At 58.8% G+C, this 14,638-nt stretch overlaps 1 protein-coding gene across 2 annotated transcripts; it reads right to left on the bottom strand.

Annotated features, from left to right (window-relative positions):
* Window positions 1-2,163: 2,163 nt before the first annotated feature.
* Window positions 2,164-8,834, bottom strand: LOC132688930 (serine protease 27). Of its 2 annotated transcripts, XM_060648179.3 has the most exons (6): window positions 8,731-8,834; window positions 5,457-5,483; window positions 4,588-4,750; window positions 3,416-3,687; window positions 3,052-3,221; window positions 2,164-2,554 (listed from the first exon to the last, which is right to left on the bottom strand). In XM_060648179.3, the coding sequence occupies exons 1-6, from the start codon at window positions 8,777-8,779 to the stop codon at window positions 2,261-2,263; spliced, it is 975 nt and encodes a 324-aa protein (XP_060504162.3). In that variant the 5' UTR covers window positions 8,780-8,834; the 3' UTR covers window positions 2,164-2,260. The 2 variants fall into 2 exon arrangements, with proteins under 2 accessions (XP_060504162.3, XP_060504161.3); XM_060648178.3 differs by lacking the exons at window positions 5,457-5,483; window positions 8,731-8,834 and having other exon boundaries at window positions 4,588-5,278.
* Between the last annotated feature and the right edge of the window lie 5,804 nt (window positions 8,835-14,638).

The raw sequence follows: 14,638 nt of genomic DNA, 5'->3' as shown, positions 1-14,638 counted from the left end.
GTAGGGGGACAGGTTCTGTGTTGGTGCCAGCCGCTCTCTGAGGCGTTCTTCCTGCACCTGCCGGGGCCCTGGTGCCACTGTCCACCCCCTGGCAGATGGCTCTGAGGCACAACTCGCGGCAACGTGACGAGTTGCGTGTGAGCTGTCCCCCACCCGCCCGGGATGGGAGACGGTCCGTGACAACAGGCAGGTTCTCTGGATGTGACCTGCACAAATAACTCGGCTCTCCCTTTAAATCCTCATCTCCGCCAGTGTTTTCTCTTCCACTCTTTCGAATGTCTACCCCTGGGGCTGGGTGGTCCGGAGTGTGGGGAGTCCAGAGGGTGGGGACTGTGCCCTAGGGTCACATGCTAGCCACTGTCCCACCCAGGAACCCCCAGGCTCGCCCTCCCAGCCCAACTGGGTGGGGTGTCACAGGGGTGGCTAGGCCATCCTGGCGTCTGTGCCCCTCCTCCCTGTTAGCCCCAGAGGATCCTGACCAGACCCCGCCCTGTCGCAGAGGCAGGAGAGTGAAGGGGTCCCCGGGCCCCAGAAAGCTGGAACAGCTTGCTAGAGGAGGCAGAGGTGAGGTGGCCCGTCCTACTTGGAAGGGAGCTGGTCTTTGCCTGTCTCCACACTCCCTTCCATCCCGGCCTCTCAGCACAGAGACAGCACAGGGGCCTCCAGAGGCCAGTTAACTTTGAAGCAGCAACCCCACCTCCACTCCGCACGGGGCGTGAGGCTTCCACCCCCAGAGTGGGGTGGTGGGTTCACCCAGGCCTCTCTCCCAGGCTGCAGGACGCAGGCCAGCCCCTGCCCCCAGCCAGGACGACCCAGACCTTGTCCCTAGGGCCGCCCTCAGGACACCTACAGCCTAGTTCCTGTCGCCCCAACCCTGCTGGGACCTCAGTGCACCTGCTGCTCCTCCCCGAGGGATGTGTAGCCCATCTGCTCTGGAGAAGGAGCTCGCAAATGCCCTGGTCCCTAGAGGGCCACTGAGCAGCCAGCAGGGAGGTGGGGGCTGTGCGAGCCCTGCCGGAGCCTCTCCTCATCCTTCCTGCTGCTCGGCAGGGACGCGCCCAGACAAAGTGGAGCACAGAGGGGGATTGGTGTTTGTTCCCACTCTGTCCCCAGGGCCGGTCCCCAGCAGGTGCTTGCTAAGTGGTTATTGATTCATTCCGTAAATATCCAGGTCTGCTTTCTTCCCGGCACCAGGCCCAGGCAAGCCGTCCCAGTGTGTGCGCCAGCAAGCGTGTGTGCATGCACGTGCTTGGGTGTGCACACTGGTATGTCTGCAGGGGGTTGTGTGCGCATCTGCATGAGTGTGCACGTGTGTGCGCAGGGCAGCAGGACACCTGGCCCTGCCTTCCTAGGAGTCCCGTTCAGCCGATGGCCGCCGAGCTCACAGGCAAGTGCAGGTACCTTTCAGGAATCGGCCCACGTGAGGGAGCCGACCATCTGGCTACCAGGGGGCCCTGCTGTGGACGCACCTGGGCCGGGCTGCTAACTTGAGGCTCTCTCCCCAGGGCAGCCTGGGGCGGGCCTGAGCAGGGCCGGAGCCGGCTGGGGACCCAAGCTCTGGAGACCTTTTGTGCTGGATTCCTGGTGGTGATAGGCCACAAGAGGGCAGCCAGGAAGGAGGGGCGGGCTGCAGAGTCCTGGGGGCTGGTGAGGGGTTCTGGCTCACTTCTGAGCTCCCGGGGGTCGTGCACAAAAGCACTGACGACCCCAGCTAGTGTGGCCTGAACCCTGGGTCCTGTAGGAGGAAGGAAGTGGGGACGGGCCTGGGCTTGGGCAGGAGGGCCTGTCCTGCTGATGTCCCTGCCCTGGAGTGGCCAGGCCTCCTGTGTGATACCTGGCACAGCTCTGACTGCCCTTGCAGTGAGTGGACTTGGGGTGATTCAGACAGGCAGTGGGGGGGCCGTGATCTCCCAAGGCCCACAAAGCCTACCTCCTTTAGGACCCTCCACTGGGCCCCATTTTTCCTGCTGGTATCTGTTGCTGCCCCCAGGGGCGCCCCTCTATGATTCTCATGGCGAGGACCATGTTGGTAAAGACGCTGAGGCAGCGGTGGGAGCAGGGGAGCTGCCTGTGAGGGGGTCCAGGGACAGGTGTCCAGTGTGCCTCAACCCATCTCCCTCCCCTGAGGGACCAAAGGGCAGCCGGCACTGAGGTTGGGTTTTGTTTTTATTGGAGGATGAACATAAATAAAAAATAACCGGATATTTGACAGGAAAGAACGGGAGCGCTATTTACAAATGTACACCATGGGCCCCAGGGCTCAGAGGAGGGTGAGCAGGGCCACAAGGACCAAGAGGGCCACATGGGCCGCCAGGCAGGGCGCAGAGTTCGGAGCGAGGGGCTGCTGGTTCCGGGGCCCCCGCTTCTGGCCACCCGACCTAGCCTGTTGGAACTGTAATTCTGGAATGATCCGATGGATCCAGTCGTAGTGGGAGGTGACCCGGATGTAGACACCTGGGCGGTTCCGGCGGGCGCAGCCCTCGCCCCAACTGATCACCCCAGCCTGCAGCCATGACTGGGCCACCAGGCACACGAGCGGGCCGCCCGAGTCGCCCTGTGAGGGAAGCAGGGGCCTTGTCAGAGCCTACAGTGGCCCCCAGAGCCTGCCTCTGCAGGTGCACACACACTCCTCCCTTCGTCCCTCTCCTCAGCTCCTGTAGGAGTGTCCCTGCCCAGCACGCCCACCGCTGCTACCCGCTGGCCGGTCCTTCCCTTTATAGCCTGAGGTGCCCATTTCTCTAGCACCCCCAGACTGCCCTGATTTAACCTTGGAGGGGCTTGTTGAAAGTGCAGGTTCCTGGGCCCCACTGCAGACCAGTATGCCGACTGTGCTGGGTGGGGTCCGGGAGTAGGACCCTACTGCTGGGATGCAGGAGGGGAGGACCCCCCCCCCCCCCACTCTGCAGGACCTCACTGCAGGGATGCCAAGCTCTGGTCTGGGCCGTGGCCCCACCTACTGGGGGCCTCCTCCTCCCAGCCAGGCCGGCTCCCAGCTGGACGTGGGCCTAGGGAGCAGGGCTCAGCCCCGGCAGGGCCCACCGCAGCCCCTACCTTGCAGGCGTCCTTCTTGCCCTCGGCAAAGCCAGCACACAACATGTCGTCCTTGATGGTTTTGGGCTGGAAGCCCGACTCGGCATCTTTGCTATAGAGCAAGTTGCACGTGGGTGTGTCGATGATGGGCACAGTGAGTTTCTGCAGGACCCGTGGGTTGGGCAGGCGGTCTGGGGAGGGGGGGAATCAGCCTGCAGTTCAGTGCACAGTCTTACCCAGGACCCCATGGCCCTCGGCTCTTTCTGTCCCCCGTCTCCCCGCTCCCCATGGCTTTCCCTTACCCCCTCCGCCCGTTTGAGGAGAGATCCACGTGTGCCAGTATCAACAGAATGTCCCCCATTCTCTCCCGGCTCTGCCCCCTTACCTTCCTCACTGGGGCTGCCCCAACCAGTGACCCAGCAGTTCATGCCCGCCTCAAAGACGACCGAGGGGTCAGGCATGCACACGGGGAGGATATAATTGGAGAAGGTCACAGGTGCTTCCAGCTCCACCAGGGCCACGTCAGCACTGGAGGCCATGCCCTGGTACAGGGGGTTACTCTCTACCCGCTTCACCCGGGCGTACACGGCGTGGGGCCCTGGCTTCACCAGTTGCCGCACCCCAAGCAGGACCCGGTACAGGGATGTCTCAGAGGTGCTGATGGGAAAGAAAGAGAGCTGGTGTGAGACCGCCCCTCTAGGGCTTAAAAGAGAGGGGAGGTTTAATAGAGAATCAAAATAGGGAGGGGCTGGGGTTGTTTCTCCTCTAGCAGGTCCCTCCCTCCTGGCCCACCCCAGTGCCTGACCACTGTGCACACGGTCTTCAAAAACGTCATCTCCATGGGGACGTGTAGGGAGGTGAGGGGTTAAGGGTGTAGAAGCTGAAGCAGCTAATTCCTGACTTTAATTCCCAGCTCCGCCCTTGGCCAACCAGATGACCTTGGGCAAGGAACCTAGCAAGTTCTCTGTGACTCAGTTTCCTCATCTGTAAAATGGGGCCAGTAACAGTCCCTACCTGAAAGGGTTGAAAGAGATGTCACCCACAGGGTACATCTGGGGGCTGGGCCTGGCCGTGCCTGTGAGCCTTGGGCCAGCGACCTACTCGCTCTGAGCCTACGTTTCTGAAAGATGCAAGGCTGTAAAAGAATTTCAGCCCTGCGGTGAGGCAAGAGCCAAGATGCTCAGGAAACCCTGAAGGTCTGGGACCAGGTGGCTCATAGTAGGGTGGTATGGGTGACCTTAGGCTGAGGAGGAGGAAGGGACATTCTGTTCCAGCCCGCGGACTCATCTGTAACCGGAATCCCAGTCGGTAGGGGAGTGTCCTGGATTGGAGGTGTGGGAGGGGGACAGGGAGGAGGGCCAGGACGTGGGATGAGCCTGCCAGCATTGCAGGGACGGGGCCCCAGGCCTAGCAAAGCGCCTCGCTAGCGACACCAGGGGTGGGGGGTGGACCCCTCCAGGCAGGACCGCGGGCGCGCGCTGGGAGGGCAGACCATCGGCGCTGTCCGAGGTGCTGGAGCCCTGAGGCGCCGGGGAGCGTGGGGGCTGGCTGACTCACTTGGAAAAGCAGTGCGCCGCGGTGAGGACCCAGCGCTCTGTGATGAGGCTGCCCCCGCAGAAGTGGCTTCCGTTGCGCTGGATGCTGACCTGCCAGGGCCACTCGCCCTCCAGGGCGTCCTGGCCACCCACCATCCGGTTCAGCATCCTCGGACGCCCGCAGACTAGGGGACAAGGCCGGGCAGTGCTCGCTGGGGACCCTTTCATCGCCTCTGGTTCCCAACCCCCACCCCACACTCTGTCTTTCATCTTCTGCCCAATCCAGAGCTCTCTTTGCCCTTGACCCACTCTGAGACCTCGGGGCGTGGGTGCCCGGTCAGCCTCTGACACAGGCAGACCCCTCCCAGCTGTGGGAAAGTTCCCCTGCCCTTCGCCTCTGAAACAGTGACATCAGACCTCCCTCTCTGGTCATGAGATGTGGAGAGGGTTCAGATAACACATGGAAGGGTCTTACCCCAGGGCCTGGTAAACAGGGGCTCCCGGGAGGACAGCAGGTGTTGGAAGGGCCCCACACAGGGAGGTGACCCTGGGGGCTCTGCTATTGCTAGAGCAGAATGGTCTTCGGACTGTGTCCTTGGGTTCTCTGCTCTCACTTTCCCCTGACCTCCTTCTCTGTGCGCCATGCATGCCTCCGCGGGCCCCTGTGACATCTGCAGGTCAGACCCTCCTGCTCCACTCCTGTCTTGGCTCTAATTCTGCTGAGCTACAGCTTTCCCTTACTTTGGGATTCCCCAGGCCCCACCCGCTGGTTCTGGGTCTCGTTCTCGGGGGGGGGGGTGTCCGGGGGGGGGGTGAGTCTCTGGCCAGTCTTGGCAGCTCTCAGGAAAGCCCCCCCTCCTGTCCCCCCATCCAGCGACCTAGGATGCTTACCGCTTGACGCCTCGGCCCCCTGAGTCCCTGGAGGTGAGAAAAAAAGGGGGTGATCAGCCATCTTTGTCAAAGCCAAGGTCTGCTTCTCCCCTGCCCACCTCCTCTGCTCCACACCCAGCCTCCTGAGGACACAGAAGGACAGTCCACAGGGGAGCTGGCAAGAAAGGTCAGGGGCCCTGCCATGTTTACAAGCCCAAAGCGTATCTGCAAGGGCAGACACACTCCTTGCCACCCAGGAGCTGACTGGGAGAGATGCCAGTGAGGGGACCCCCATCATGGCTTGGCTCTGCTGCCTGGGGCTAGCATGGCTTCTTTTCCGCTCCTTGGGGTCTGTCTCTCCACACCCTACACCTATCCCTGTCTGGAAGTTTCCCCCAGAGCAGGCTGGAGCCGTGTGACCTTCACACCCACGGAGTGCTGCAACGTGAGCCAGCCGGCCCCCGGCCACACAGGTGTCTGTGGTTCCAGGGGACTAGAGGGAAGCCAGCCAGTAGCATCACAGGTCGGTTCCCCCAAGATTCTAGACCCCCAAGAACCCAACACCTCCTGTTGGGCAGTTGGAGCCTAAGGCACGCGGCTGGGCCATGCTCCCCCACCCCGGTGAAGGATCAGGCAGAGGGGTCAGAGTAGAAACTTTCCGGGGACCCATCTCCCCAGGATCCATCACCTTCCATGTCTCTGGACACAGGCACAGGGCCCACTACTTGGCCTTTGCAGGAACCTCACCCCAGACTTGAGACCCCAGCCCCATGTCAGCAACATGCCAGAAATACCTGCCAGCCTCCCAGCGCCCCCAGAGTATCTGCTTCGCTGGGGGCAAGAACTGGGGTGGGGGGTTCAGGACAGCTTCTTCCTACTTCAGCCCTCAGCGTTTTCCCTGCGGGATCGTTTTTTGGGGGGGGACTAGAGCGTGTGGCAGCTGTTGTTGCTAAGACTGGCCCTTTGACCAGAAGAGGTAGCCAATCCCATGGAGGGGAGGGGCTACAGGGGCAGGAAATGGTTGTGACCTTGGAGATTTTTACAAGGACCCCCACTCCAGTCTGAGTGGGGCGCTCCCTACTGTGGGGAATGAGGCTTGGCGGATGAAGTATGGCTGGGGGGCGGGGGGGCAGGGGCCAGGAGGGGACTGGGCCTGGGGCAGGAGGAGGTAGACGGCGAGAGTGGTGGTCAGGTGGTGGCCTGACCAGGCACAGGCAGGCGTGTGGAGGCAAGAGTGGTGCCTGCCCAGTGATGGGAACAGGAAGTCGACCCTGGACCCTCCATTCACCGATGTGTGTTAACAGGTGCCCTTTTAAAGTACAAATATTCCCTGGGAAGGCTGTTCCCTGCAGCCCCTCACCTATATTATTAATAGAATTTAATTAGACTGTAAACACCTGACCCACTGCTCTTCCTAAGGCCCGACGGCAGGATGCTCCGATTCACCCCTGTCCCCATGGGCGCCAACGTTCCTTCAGGCTCATTCCCTCCCTGGGGGAGTTTTCCAGGGTCTTCTGGTTCTCCCCCACAGTCAGCCCCCTTCCCATACATGCAGATTGATCCATGGTCCACACCCAGGATCAAGTACACGCTCCTGTCCCCCGGCGGACCCCCTCTTGCGCTGTTGCAGCCTTCCTCAACCCAGCTTAATGCAACCGCTTCTCATACAGGCTGAAGCTTCTGACCTCTGAGTGACTGCTACCCACACCCCTCTGCCTGGAGGCCCTATCCTCCCGGTAGTTACAAGTCCGAATCCTACAGGTCCTAATCCAGATCGAGGCTTAAGTGAAATGCCGCTTCCTCCGGGCAGCCCTCCTCACTTGCATTGTCTGTCTAGGAAGCCTGGCTCCCTCTCCTGAGCTCTCCGTCCTCCTGCCGGGTCACACAGAGCTCTGCCCACCTTGCTCCAGAGGTAGTGTCATAGTCTCATCTTAACCTATAGGCTCAGGAGCTCAGTCCAGGCAGAGCCCCCATCCAGGGGGCCTGAGCTCAGGGAATGTATAGAGAGACAGAACAGCTGTGGGGGCAGGGCTGACCAGGAAGGGGTACTGTGAAGGCCCCGGGCTCTGCGGGGTGGGCGCCCTGTCTGGGGCTGGATGCGCCACCAGATGTCAGGCCCCTTGTGTGGGCCCAGGGTCCCCAGGCCTCTGTAGCTGGTTGGGGCTCAGCTGGTAAGGATGCGAGAGACCGAAGGTTCTAGGAGGCGGGGGTGAGGCCGGCGTTGAAAGAGTCCACAACTCCTGGTCACAACTGTTTGTGAGCCAGATGCAGGCTGCTGTTTCCACTTTGGCAATGACCGTGATTACTCAACCCATTAGGAGCAATCACGGCATTACACCCTTACTGAAGACGGGCTCCCTCCAAGAACATTGTTACCCTTGTACCAGGAAGTCAGGAGGCGGCAGCCACGCAGTGAGGGGTGGGGAAGCCCCCTGGAGCCTGGAGAGACTGGGACCTCCCCACTGAAGTGCCACCCCGGTGTCCTCTGACCCCTGGTAGGAAGCCTGGAGCCCCAGCTGAGTTGCACCTGGGATGACCTGGCCCGGCCCTGGGAGGTGAATTCAGGACAGGGAAGTGAGGTGGCACGGGGCCGGCCGGGCTAGCCCAGGAATGCGGGAAGGTTTCCCTGGCAGGGAGCAGCCCGCCCTGTGGGAAGGGGCCTGGCAGGCGGGGGCCCCTGCTGGCACCTGCTGACCCTGACCGAGGATTGGGAGGGGGGAAAGGGATGTTTGTTCCTCCCCATACTCTCCCTGTCTGGTGAGAGCAAGAGCCTGCACCCCTAGCCCCCTACTCCCCAGTGAGCCCCTACCAGCCTCCTGGGGCTCCCAGGCTCAGGCGGCAGCTCGGCCACCCTTCCCCGCCCCGGCCCAGTAGATGGTGACCTGAGGCTTTGGAGCCCAGTGGCCTGGAGTTCAGAGGCTGCACACAGGCAGCCCCACGTCTTTCTCTGGGGGCTGGAAAGAGGCTGAGAATAGAAGAAGCAGAAGCAGCAAACCGAGAGCTTGGCCCACAAGCACCAGAGACAAGGTGGGGGCAGGGGGAGGAGAGCCCCTCCCACGTTTCGGCCTCAGGGTCCTCTGGGACCCGTGCCCACACCCCTCTCCTGCCTTCCCCGCTCCCCTCCCCGCGGTGGGACATCTGGACCCAGGACCCCGGCTGGGGCAGGAAGGGGAGGCTTGTGCTGCAGCCCCAGGTCTGACCCTGGAGTAGGCGACTTGGCTGGAGCTCCAGGCAGATCAGAGGGGGCCCCTCCGGGCAGGAGGGGGGACGACTTCCTGCACCATCCAGTACTCACCAAACCACAGCGGCAGCAGGAGCAGGGCCACGGCTGGCAGCCGCCTCATCCTCTCAGCCTGGCTGGGGCACCAGGTGCAGGGGGCAGTGGCGATGGGAGGTCCGTGAGCACGAGCTCAAGGTGCAGGGCTCCATGAAGTGGGGTTTTATGCTGGAGGTGAGTGTCAGCTTGGCTATGCCGCCTGACCTGTCGGCCCGGCCCATCCAGCTCCTCTCCGGAAGGAGGTGCCCCGGAACGCAATCTCCTCCAGACCGGCCCCTGAACCACAAGGGACCAGACCCCTCACCCTAGAATACCTTAGGGTCTTGGGGCCAGGGTGTGTCTGCCCCATTTGGTTGCTTGTGGCCTGGGATTCCAACCATAACACCCCCCCTGACCATGGGCCCCGCATAAGCTGACAACAGTCTGCCTTCCAGACCTTCCCTGATTCATTCATTCATTTGTTCAGCCATTGATTTGTTGAGCACCTACTTCGTATCAGGGCCTCAGTGAACGAAACAGTCCAGGCCTGTGGCTTAGGCTTACAGGGAAGGGGACGCGGAAAAGTCCAGGTCACCGCGCGTGTGGAACAAAGCGGGTGGGGAATCGGGACGTGGGAGAAGTATCCCTCCCTAGCTGACCCCAGCCAGCGCTCACGGGTGCTTTCCCGGGGCGAGACGCGCCCCAGAGTGGCCCCGACCCCCGTCCCCTCTCCGGGGCTGCACCCTCCTGCCGTGCGGGCGGTGGGCGGGGGTCTTCCTGGCACCCTCGGGCCAGGGCGGGCGGGGCGGAAGCGGCTTCTGGGAAGGCCTGGCCGGGAAGAGCGTCTGCGGGCGCCCCTGCCCTGGGCGCGGCGGGCCGGGCTCCGGGACGTGCGGCAGCGGCGGAAGCGGCTCCGGGGGAAGTTATTTGGGGCACGGGGCTGACGTCAGAGCCGGAGTCGGGGCTGGGGCTGCCACTCCCGGCCCGTGCCACGGGGTCAGCACCCCCGACCAGGCTCCGCCGGAGGACGGGGGAAGGCGGGGGGGGGGGGGGGGGGGAGGGGGCGGTGACGCCGGGCGGCAGGTGGAGCCCTGCCTCCGTTTCCCCGCCTGCGCAGCGGGCACGTGCGTGGACTGGGAGCGAGCGGGGGCCGGGCTCGCCGGCTGGGGGCGCGCTGGGTGTGCGGCACCCCGGCGCCCCCGCGCCCCTGGCTCCCGCACCCCGGTCCCCGGCCCCGCCCGCCGGGCGCTGCCGGTTGGCGCGGGCCTGCCCCCTGGTGGCCGCGGGCTGCGGCGCGGGGCCCCGCCGCGAGTTCTCCGCTTCAGTACCCCCGCCGCCCTTGGGGGGCCGGGGGGGTGGGGGTGGGGCGTCACCCCCAATTCGTTCATTCGTTGCGCAAGTATTTTCTGAGCGCACGCGGTGCCCGACACCGTTCCAGCTGTGGGGGACATCGAGGCAAACGAAACACACACAGCTCGGTGCGGAGGAGACGACGAGGCATGATGTAAAGGCAAAAATGCCTAATCGTAAGCGGTGGAAAGTGTTTCCAAACGGAGACCGATTTGACTAATAGGCTTTACTGAGAAAGGTCCGGGCTCGTTCGTCAGGTAAATGCAAATCAAAGCCACGGCCGACTTGGCGGGTGGTGGAGGAATGCTGTTGGTCAGGGCTGTGCGGAAGTGGGCCGCGGGTGGGCGCAGCTCGTTCGCGAGTCGGGGTGTCGGTCTGCGGTTTCGGCTTTTCAAAATAGTTGTTCCCTTCGATTCGATGACTTCACTGCCGGCAGGCTATTCCAAGAAGAACAGCCTCAGTGTCTCAACAGAAAAAGCGGTCAAGTCGTGAGATCGGGTCACGATCTCACGGTGCGGGGGTTCGAGCCCCGCGTCGGGCCCTGGGCTGACAGCTCGGAGCCTGGAGCCTGCTTCGGATTCCGTGGCTCCCTCTCCGTCTGCCCCTCCCCCACTCACACTCTGTTTCTGTCTTTCAAAAATAAATAAACGTTAAAAAACTGTAATAAAAAATAATAAAAGGGCAGGCATAGAGATTTGTAGAAAGTATAATAATGATGAAAACATTTTAAGTTTTGGGGCGCCTGTGTGGCTCAGTGAGTTAAGTGACAGACTCTTGATTTTGGCTCAGGTCACGCTCTCACTGGTTTGTGAGTCCCAGCCCCAAGTCGGGCTCTGCACACTGACCACAGTGCTTGGCGTTCTCTCCCTGCCCCTCCGCCACTCGCGCTCTCTGTCTCTCTCACGATAAAGAAACTAAAAAAAAAAAAAAAAAAAAAAGGAAAAAAATTTAAGTTTTGAGACAATAGCAACAACATCCAAAAGAAAAGGTGGCAGGAAGTTCAGCAGTGACTGGCTGGGAGCATATCTGTAGTCGTGTGGATTTCTTTCCAAAACAGGAGACGGGAAGCCAGCTTAGATCCATGGGACACAGAGGAGGTTGGTTCATGGGACCTTTGGTCCTGGTTGGTGGGACCCAGTTCATGGGAACTTTCTGCGATGCTCTGGGAGCCAGGCTGAGTGCCGACGCCCTCTCTTCTCACCCCTAGGATGCTCTGCTTCGCTCTAGAGGGCCCACTCCGCCCTCCAGTCCCCAGGCTGGTCACATGGCCGCCATGTGGCCACAGGACAGAGTTTGTTAACAGAAAGGAACGAGAGAGAAAGATGCGGGTCGGTAAGAAGCAGAGGCCATCACACTGTCAGTAAGCGTGAGGGTCAAAAAAAGACATTTTCAGACCCAGGATGTCTCAGAAAATTCAGCCCCCATGCACTGTTCTTGGGCAGCCCCTGGAGGAAAGATGTTCTCTGACTGTAGAAGGAACGCACCAGGAAGTAAGGACACGCGGGCCGTGGACACAGACCTGAAACGCAGAAGAGCAGTGAAGGGAGACGTCACAGTGACAGCTGTGCCCCAAGTCCTGACACAAGCGACAGGAATGCCGACGTCGTCGCTTTACCGCCTCGCGGGCTTCTCAGTCTGCCGAAACTACGGAAGGACGTGGCCCAGCAAAACAAGATGGAAACTGAGGAAGAGGAAGACGGGGGACCCAGGACAGGGGGCACAAACCAGGAGAAAGGCAAACAGAATTCCGAGGATGACAGCTGAAAGGGATGTCCCAGAGAGGAGGACCACGGGCGTCTCAGGGAGGGACGCAGCGGAAAAGGAGAAGAGGAAACTGACCTAGTCCCTCGTGGGGTTAACCTCGTGGGGAGTTGGGGGGGTGCGGGTAGGCACAAAAGAAGTGAACACCACCAACGAAAGCAACCATTCACTTCAGGGGGGAAAGTTAAGAAAGGAAGCAAACGCTGTAAGCACACGGCAAGGCGTGCCTCTACCTCCGAAGCCTCATCCGGTGACGACATCAGCCAAACTTGAACTCCAGGATCTTGTCAACCAAATCAGATTCAAGTTGCTGTCGAGGCTGCACAGGCATGGTTGCTCTCGACCTGAGGAACTAGGGACTAGAGTTTACCCTGCCCACCCAACACACACGGCGACAGGAAGGGACAGGACACCTGTCATCAGTCACCCCACATAGCAGTCGCTGGTCTGTAGCAGTTCTGAAATCCAGCCGGGCACCTGCTACTCCTGTCTCAGACTCTGGGAGCAGGGAGCGTGGCTTGTCTAGCATCCCTGGAAGCGGTTCGTCATGACTCTCAGCCCCACCCTCCAAGCTTTGGGCTCCGGTCTCTGAATCAGTCGTCCTTTTCCATCGGAAATGTCCACGTCTGTAGGTGAATGGTTTTCTCTGCCAACCTGTTTCTTGTCTGTGGCAAGTTGGGAAGCCAAAGAACATTCAAGCTTCTACCGTGTGCCCACTTCTCCTGAGGAACAGTGGAGGCCAGAAGACAATGGAACATCCTCACAGGGGAGCGTCATCATGATGACGGTGGCGGTGATGGCGGTGATGCCTGTCAAGCCGTAATTCCACTGAACCCGTATCCGATGAAACTATTCTCCAAGAATGGGAGGAAAGACACAATTTCGGCGGAATACCAAGTAAGAGAACGTGTTGCCAATAGGCTTGCCTACAAGAGAGGCTAAAGGAGGGCTTCAGGCTAAGGATAAATGACCCCAGATGAAATCACACATCTTCAGAAAGTGGTGAGGAGCCATGGAAATGGAAATTATGTTGGTAAATATAAAATGCTGGGGGTTTTTTCCTCTTAATTTCTTTAAAGTGCAGGAGCATTTATTTTATTTTATTTTTTTTAATTTTTTTTTAATGTTTATTTATTTTGAGACAGAGAGACACAGAGCATGAACGGGGGAGGGGCAGAGAGAGAGGGAGACACAGAACCGGAAGCAGGCTCCAGGCTCTGAGCCATCAGCCCAGAGCCCGACGCGGGGCTCGAACTCAGGGAACGTGAGATCGTGACCTGAGCCGAAGTCGGTCCCTTAACCGACTGAGCCACCCAGGCGCCCCTAAAGTGCAGGAGCATTTAAAGCCAAAATTATAAATATCTTTTTAATGTTTATTTGGGGGGGGAGGGAGAGAAAGAGAGAGAGAGAGCCAGAGAGGGGCAGAGGGAGGGGGGGAGAAAGAGAGAATCCCAAGCAGGCACCTCTCTGTCAGCATAGAGCCTGACACAGGGCTTGAACTCATGAACCGTGAAATCATGACTGGACCCCAAATCAAGAGTTGGACGCTCAACGGACTGAGCTCCCCAGGTACTCCCCAAAACTATTAGTAAAGTAATTAATTTTAAAAAGGGGCACCTGGGGGGCTCAGTTAACCCAAACTCCCAGTAACCGATACCTTGTTAGGAGCCTTAAGTGTTAAATTCTTAGAAGATACCCAACACTCTGGATTTCACTGGTTTGTATGAGAATGTTCACCCTGGCTAAAAATTATGTGAAACTTGGATACCTGGAATTTCTCTCTGACTCTGACCCAAACGGGAGCTAAAACAGCCCATTCATTCTGAGAAGCCACTTGATAGAAGTTGATGGCTCTGATCCTTGACATCTGTTCTCCTGGTTAGGCCTCGGCTGATTACAAAATTGAACGCAAAATACGTTCCGCTGTTTCTCACAACACTTGTGATTGTTTTCAGACCCTTCTGACCTCTGCACTGTTTGATATCAGGTGATTAAATATTGCCACAGAACCTTTATTCTGAACAGGCATCCAGCAGGTCACCCAGGGTCATCGTAAGTCTCATGGGCAAAGGTGGTCTTTTCAGAGGTTGGTTTTTTTAGGCGGGGGTGAGAAATTCTAATGAGGGAAACCGTGCACACCTGGGTGAACCGAGAAGGTGCTGACAGGTGACAGGGCGAGGGCAGGGATCACATGGCTCGACAAATAAAAATTGTATGTATCTAAGGTGTACAATGTGATTTCATATGCGTATATATTGTGAAATGATTACGAAAATCAAGCTAATTAACACATCCATCACCTCCCTTGGTTACCGTTTTGGGGTGTAATCTCCTAGCAAATTTCAAGCATAACAATACAGTATTATTAACTATACTTACCGTGCCGTGCATTAGATCCCTAGAACTTATTCATTTACAACCGGAGGTTTGTACCCTTTGGCCAATGTTTCCCCATTTGCCCCAGCCCCCAGCCCCAGTAACCACCACTCTGCTCCTCTGAATGTGACCTTTCCAGATTTCACATATAAGTGAGATCACACAGTCTTTCTGTGTTCCTGACACATTCTGTATATATTTGTGTATATTCTAACAGATACACACAAATGTAGCTTATTCTAATGTCACTTCAAATCGGTGGGGAATGAAAAGATTATTCAGTAGACATCACTGAAAGAAGTTAGCTAATATATTTGTACAGACATATCTCTGTACTATCATTCATAAAAATGTTTTTAAAACCCTAGACGATAAGCATATTGGAAGAAAATATAGAATGTGTTTACAACCTTGGAATACGGAAACAATACAAATATCATAAAGATTAAAAACATAAATG

Source organism: Panthera onca, chromosome E3 (assembly GCF_046562875.1).
Source record: "Panthera onca isolate mPanOnc1 chromosome E3, mPanOnc1 haplotype 2, whole genome shotgun sequence".
In the NCBI taxonomy this organism is placed as follows: domain Eukaryota; kingdom Metazoa; phylum Chordata; class Mammalia; order Carnivora; family Felidae; genus Panthera; species Panthera onca.
The sequence above is the reverse complement of the archived record's forward strand: the minus strand, read 5'-3'. Positions and strand labels throughout refer to the sequence as shown.

Excerpts from the sequence above, each read along its gene's own strand:
- LOC132688930 (XM_060648178.3), bottom strand. The coding sequence starts at position 4,835 with ATGAAAGACAGAGTGTGGGGTGGGGGTTGGGAACCAGAGGCGATGAAA. Across the intron at positions 3,688-4,587 it reads GCGGCGCACTGCTTTTCCAA|CACCTCTGAGACATCCCTGT; the intron begins GTGAGTCAGCCA and ends CTTTCCCATCAG. Across the intron at positions 3,222-3,415 it reads GGGCAGCCCCAGTGAGGAAG|ACCGCCTGCCCAACCCACGG; the intron begins GTAAGGGGGCAG and ends CCCCCTCCCCAG.